This window comes from Lygodium microphyllum, chromosome 2 (genome assembly GCF_053477565.2).
Source record: "Lygodium microphyllum isolate KBCC chromosome 2, Lygodium_microphyllum_v1.1.10, whole genome shotgun sequence".
In the NCBI taxonomy this organism is placed as follows: Eukaryota; Viridiplantae; Streptophyta; class Polypodiopsida; order Schizaeales; family Lygodiaceae; genus Lygodium; species Lygodium microphyllum.
In genome coordinates, this window is record NC_141136.1 from 135,833,482 (window position 1) to 135,840,719 (window position 7,238).

General features: G+C 41.4%; 1 protein-coding gene across 1 annotated transcript; it reads left to right on the forward strand.

Moving 5' to 3' along the window:
* The first annotated feature begins 408 nt into the window (after positions 1 to 408).
* Positions 409 to 5,865, forward strand: LOC148040360 (cytokinin dehydrogenase 7-like). Its single transcript, XM_087698771.1, has 5 exons — positions 409 to 1,559; positions 1,827 to 1,954; positions 2,128 to 2,400; positions 3,826 to 4,088; positions 5,203 to 5,865. Exons 1-5 carry the CDS (start codon positions 1,055 to 1,057, stop codon positions 5,597 to 5,599), a joined length of 1,566 nt encoding a protein of 521 aa, XP_087554897.1. The 5' UTR covers positions 409 to 1,054; the 3' UTR covers positions 5,600 to 5,865.
* Positions 5,866 to 7,238: the final 1,373 nt, after the last annotated feature.

The window sequence follows — 7,238 nt, forward strand, 5'->3', positions numbered from 1 at the left end:
CATATTTTGAGACGAAACTTTAAAACCTAATGGTTTACAAAATGGGTAGTATAAAAATGACAAATACACATGATTTGGCTCAGAGATCCATCCGTACTTTCAATGTAACGGTTTTAATATCTGCTAGTAACAAAAAAATTATATGAAGCATTGGTCACGAAAAATCAAGAGTGAACTACAACATTTCCTTTGGATTTTGAACTAGTGGATTTGCAACCCTATTATATGTAAGATTTGTAGTGCTATAAATAGAAAATATGATAAAATGTATTGCTACCAAAAATGTTTTTAGTGAAGACTATTAGGAACAATGTCTTGCATCGTTGGGGTGTGCGACCAAGCCCTTAAGGAAAATTACGATTAGAGTGGCCATTTGAAAAGATATGTGCAATGATGAGTGCAGTGATTGGATTATTTCGGATCGAATTGATTGATGGCTCTTGGTCCTTGGAGTGAGAAATATGTGAAAGGCTCACTCTCCTCCACAATCGCGATCGATACGAGGCTTAGATATATGTGAACGGACTTAACGGCCACACGCGACTCCTCCTTACAGCAAACGCGAGTTGGTTTGGCGTGGCTGTGCGTTTGATCTCTTCTCCCGTCTTCAGCCATCGCTGTGCATTCTATCATTTTAGTGTATCGAGAGAGAGAGAGAGAGAGAGAGAGAATGTCTGCAGATGTCAAGCACAGCGAGGACGGATCCGCGGACGAAGAAGAACCGTGCTTGCTTCACCTCCAGTGGATAGCCTGCCATAGCTATCGACAATCTATCTCTTCCCTGTGCCGCTTGTAATTAAGAGAGAGAGCTTTCGTGTGAGAAGAATTAAGGAATAGAGCTTTTGTTCCGCTCGTAATTAAGAGACCAGAGAGAGCTCTTGTGTTTCAAGAAGAGGTGCAGCAAACGCAGTAGAATTTTGCTGAATATTCAGGCCGCCTTTGCATCAATTCTTTTACTTCCTTCTCCCCCATCCCTTGTCAGCACTGCTCTCCAAGAAAAGATCTACAAACCTACAAAACCTTGCAGAGAAAGATCAAGCAGGAAGAAGTATAGATGGATCGATATGCCCTGGCAGAAGAGCTGAGTTTGGAAGGGAGCATTTCTTTCGAAGACGCAGAGTTTGCTGCCACGGATTTTGGACGAGTGTGCCATCACAGACCTCTCGCTGTGGTATTCCCCGCGTCCGTGAAGGACATTTTGGCAGTGGTTCGCTTTGCCGCGCGCTCGCCTGGTCTCACGGTGGCCGCTCGAGGGAACGGCCATTCCATCCATGGCCAGGCACAGGCTCCCGGCGGAGTCGTCATTGATATGCCAAGCTTGAAGGGCATCCATGTCTGTGTGACCGGCTCTTCCGAGCTCTCCTACGTCGACGCTTCTGGCGGTGAGCTCTGGATTGACGTTCTTCAAGCGTGCTTGCAGAAAGGCTATGCTCCTAGGTCTTGGCCCGATTACCTCTATCTCTCTGTGGGTGGAACCTTGCAAACTGCAGGCGTTGGTGGACAAACGTTCCGTTTCGGGCCTGTGATCAGCAACGTCCTACAACTTGAAGTTGTGACAGGTATCTTATTACAGCCATCAGGATTTTGCGTTTCCATTGATGATTATGGTCGTTCTTGTCATTGATCTCGTTAGATGTTCCTCAGCATGAAATGTTGTCGTGCATGTTTGTGTTTGAATTTAATCCATCATGGCATTATTGTGATGTCTGCAATTGTTATCGCAATTATTTCAACATTTAAGCGTATCAATTGATCTTTACTTCAATCATTCTCTGAAGGCTTCTTTATGATTATTCTCTCCAATCCCTTCATGATATGTTACACAGGAAGGGGTGAATTGGTGAACTGCAGCTCCGTCTTGAACCCTGAGCTTTTCTTTGCCGTGCTAGGAGGGCTCGGTCAGTTTGGAATAGTTTCCAAGGCAAGGATTGCAATCGAAAAGGCTCCGTCGAAGGTCCGTCATGAAGTCAAAACTGTTGAAGATGCTCCTGCAAAATCAAAAACTTATACGCATGCCGGATTAAACACGGCAGACGTTCATTTAATTTTCTTATTTGATTACGCGTTTGTTTGCATTGTGCGATCCCGCATGTCGTCGTCAATTTGACACTCTTGAGCAAACCGCAGGTGAGATGGATTAGAGCATTGTATGCGGATTTCAGGCGGTTTACATCGGATCAAGAAAACCTGATATCCACGGAAGGCAAAACGTTCAACTACGTTGAAGGGTTCGTGGTGTGCAACAACGACGATCCTGTGAATGGATGGCGACAAGTGACCTTCACAAAGTACCAAAAGGTCATTTCAGATGCCATTCCAGAGAGCGCAGGACCAGTTCTTTATTGCCTTGAGGTTGCAATGCATTACTACGACGGCCAGGAAGAAACTGGATTCGATGAGGTACATTCGCGTTGGCCCTTCATGGTTAGGCTTTCTTTGTCGAGGTCATGTCCAAGCATGGGATTGGGAGAACTGGGATGATTGCATTGCATCCTTTGCTTTAATCGTTGGATTCGAGACTGTGGGAGTCGATGGGTATCAAGCTACAGTCTGGATTCCTGTGCTTTAGTCAAATTTTTGTCAGAGAGATTTAGACTCAGTCTAATTTACCACAAACTGCACCTTGGTCAAATATTTTACAGTTCAATTTTACACACCCGACCTTGCACTTGGTCTTTGTACACGTTGGCACTGTGCACCTAGCTTTTCTGTTCCAGTGTTCACGGAAAACATTTCTTCAAGCCCATCCAAACACCTCGAACCTTTACAGTTTCTAGGTTTTTTCTTTGCAAGCGGAAAAACATTTCTCCAAGCCCATCCACCTCGAACCTTTACAGTTTCTAGGTTTTTTCTTAGATTTTGCAGGTCTGTTGGGCATACTTCAATTAAACTGACTCCAGATTTTAAAAGGAATTTTTATTTCCTCTTCACAAACATAAAAGTTTTTATTTTAATTTAACAATTTGCTTGCCATTAAACCTCGGCTTTTCCTGAGCACTGAATCTGCTCTCTATTGGCCCTAGAGCACCGAGCTTTTCAGAAAGTTTGCCCAAGTTGCATGTGGTATACCTTATAACAATTGTTTTTGGCCGAGGTACCACTCGCATTCCCATGCAAAACAACTCTTCGTATGTGTTCACACCGTTAAATATCTCTTACAAAATATTATAATTAGATGCCATAAATAAAATTAAGTAGGTGCGTACTGTTATAATGCTGTCTTGTGAGGGTACAGCTCCTCTGAAAGCAAGGTGGATGGAACTTGGAACTTTGGAAGGCTTAAGTGGAATCCGCAAGCTGGGAACTTGTGCTTTCCGTGCAAAGATGGATTGTGCTGGTCCTTAGCCCATTATTTCAGAAAGTTGAACGACCGCTAGTCTCAAGTTGTACATGCTAGCACCTTTTGGAAGTGCTTGGAAGTTCACTTTCCTTTTCTTTCTGAACCCAAGGTTAAGGAACCATTTTGTGCGAAGAGAAAAAACTCACAAGACTCGATGATTCCAAAGCCCAGGCTTTCAAGTACATACATAGACTATAGTATTGACGGATGGGCACAAGAGAAACAGAATGAGGCCAAAAACAAAACGAAGGCAGTATCTTGAAATGTAATTGCAAAACTTCTCAAAACTCGTTGGTGCAACTCAAAAATACTTGTGAAAGCACTGATATACACTGCAAAAATCAGCCATCTTTTGAAATTACATATAACAGGTTCCATTCGAACGGGAATGTTTCAAGGATTCATGTCTTGTTTGGTTTGGAATGCGCCAGTTTTCATCACTTGGTGTTTTTAATTTTCTTTTGATTGTTGATATGTTGTTTCAGGTGGTAGAGGACTTGCTGAGACCCTTGGGCTTCATTGAGGGATTACGTTTCCAATGCGATGTACCTTATGCAGAGTTTCTAAACCGGGTACATGCGCAGGAAATAGAGCTCAGCAATGCAGGACTGTGGCAAGTACCACATCCATGGCTATGCTTACTTGTGCCGAGCAGTTGCATGGAGCTCGTTGATGCTGCAGTATTCAAGAAGAAGCTCAGCCACGGTGTGGGGGGGCCGATGCTCATCTATCCGATGCTGAAAAACAAGTAAGTAATTATATTGCTTTCCTTTGGTTTTTATTTCTCTAGACATGTGGGAGGATTCCCTTCGATCTTCGGCTGTAACCTGGATCCCTACCTATCTTTTTTTTTTCACGTGTTTCGAAGAAAAAAAAGGGGCCATCTTTTCTACCTCGCATCTTCTTTTCTTCTCACTCCGATGCGGACTATAATTGGCTACCGGATGTCTCTGTTTAACCTTTGCTTTTAAGACCGTATGAACGTATTTAAAGCGAACCAGGCTTTGGTTTCACTTCCAATACTACTTTTACCAGGGTTTAAAAGCATTTGCTACTGTTACCAGAGTTCATCGTACTGCTACTTTTCCAGCTGTGGATAAGCATCTGATAGCATCATGAGAGTGCGTCTTTTTGAAATACAAATACCTACGCTTATATTCAAGGTTAGGTTTGGGAAATATATTTTGTTGAACCTTACGTAAATCCTTCTCATTTGATACGGGAAAGATTTGACAATTTGAATCGTAGCTTTGACAGGTTATAACTAAAACCAATATATTTTTAGAAGGCTTTTTTCCTAGGGATTTTCCAAAACTTTAGCTGGCTCTACATGAAACAAGCCCGCCTTTTCCGAACACTCATGTCAAATAGAAGTTGGCTTGCTTGACCAAACGTGCAATAACTATTTAATTGCTCTAAGAAAAGCTCGAAAATGTCGCTGCGCAATGCGCATCGCATAAAAGCTTTCGGCTGCATTCGGCATGTTCAAAGCTGCAATGAAAGTCCTCAAAATGTTGCTATAGAAGTTATAAAAGCTGTGAATAGGAGTTCGACGTGCAAGGAGATTTGTCTTACGACGTTTTTGTGAGGAGTTTGTGCTATTCCAACTTCGTTGATATGCGTTTTGGCCTTATCAATGCGTCCAAAAATCTGGCAACGAGGTCTTGCTGTAGGCTTGATTTGAAGAATTTCTAGAGTATTGCCCTCTTTTGTTAATCAATTTAACGTCATGTTTGTCTTGACTAAAGTCTATATTATTGTAGATTTGACGTCAAGCTTTTTCTTAATCTTGATATCTTAATCTGTATCGCAAATTATTCAAGCTGTGAACTCTTTCATGTTCGATTCTTTTGCTCTTGTAGGTGGGATAAGCGTATGTCTGTGATCACTCCAAACGAGGACATCTTCTACCTGATTAGCCTTCTAAGGGCTAATTATCCACCACCTAGGGGCCCTCATGTGGAATCCTTGCTTGCTGAAAATGACGAGATACTAGGACTATTGCGTTCTTTAGGTATTCCATTTACTCTGTACATGCCGCACTTCACTTCACCCAAAGATTGCAATCTTCACTTCGGCTCCTCATGGCAACAGTTTGCCTCTCTTAAACAAGCCTTCGATCCTCTTGCCATCTTGGCTCCTGGGCAATGCATCTTTCCAAGAGTTAGATCTCCGATGGCACCCATGAGTTCAAGTGTCCAATTCTCAACCACTTACAACCATTCGTCATTGCTGCAGGACCTTGATTGTTCGGTGTAGCGTTTGAAACTAAGAGTTTGATCATTATGGTACTCGATTCTTATTCTTTTCCATCTATCCCATCATATTAAAGAGCAAATGCCGGCGAAAAATCCTTCAATTTGCCTTGTTGGCAATGGATTGTAATTATAGCAATGCAAATACACTACTAGCTTTGCAGCATTTACACTCGAGCTTTTTGTCTTATATCTTATCCCACTATCGGGGAGTAGGAAAATAATATTGTGCTTGTATCCTTTTCAAGTTGCATTGCAATGTTGATTAAATTTTCACATTATTATCTTGTAATAAAGATGTTTCCGAGAGAGATCAATTCTTGTACCTACTTTTGTAGGTGTAAAGTGTGCAGCATGCTCATATATTTGTCATCACAAATGAGTTCACTTCTAGATGGTTATGCATTGTTAGCATGAAAATTTAAACTTCAATAAGACTTAGTTTCCCACACCCCCATGCATAATACACAACAAACTCCACAACCCGCCCACCGCGCGCAACCCCCCCCCCCCCCCACCCCTTGCCCCACCCCAAAAAAAAGTAGTAAAAAAATAGAGACCTATATAGTGATTGCATATGTACAACTTATCATTCTTATTACTAAGCAAGGCTTATGTTGTATGCATATGAGTTATGTGAGCAGCCTTTTGTGAAGGGGGGCTTAAAAGATTACAGGGATGACTTTGTGAATCCTCAAGCAAGAATTGTAGTATGAATATTGGGCCATGTGGCTACGTGGAAAATGAAGAAAGCTTCTCGATGAGCTCAAATCATCAATTGGATGCATCAAAATAGAAAGATGATATTCTCAATGTGTTGGTGAAGCCTCAATGAGACACTGTGAATTGATCAACATCTTAGACAATGGATTGGGTCTCTTGCATGTCTACTATGAGGTGATGTCTACCTAGCATTGAGATGGTGTATTATGGTGAAAAAACCATATAAGACGATCATCCGCATGATAGCATAAGCACTAGGTTCATGGAGGACTAGGTCATAAGCACTATAGCATAAGAAACATCCACTTCTTTGCATCTTGGAGCATAGGCAAAAAACATTATCACAACATAATTTTCAATATGCATGACTTTGTCTCTATTTGTAGATATGTGGGAACAACCTAGATATCTAGACAATGTTTTCAAAATAGTTATTAGCATTGTTGGTTGGTCACCATACTTTGTATAGTAGATCTTCACAATGTTTGGATCAAGCTTGGGTAGGCAATATGCAAGCTTGGGTAGGTAATATGCAAGGGTAGAATCCTATCCAAACTTGGTCTTTGTGCCACCAAAACGAGATATCATCATATAAACTAATGTATGTAAAAAAGGAAAAAATGAGTAATTTTGACTATTATGTATTCAAACACTTAAATAAAATATGTGATGTTGGTACCTAAGATGTGGAATTCCTCACTAGAATCATCAACAAGGTCCTTCTCATCTTGACAAGCCTTTGTGATTGCTTCAATGTTAAAGTCCTCCTTAAGCCATGTGAAGTTTTGGACACCATTAAGCAACAAGAACTCCTTCCCAAGTATGCGAATGGAGGGGAGATTTGCTAGAGTGAGGCAATCAATAAAAACTGGTATGTATTTCTATTCCTCTTCCATGAGCTTACCCACTTTCAAATTAAC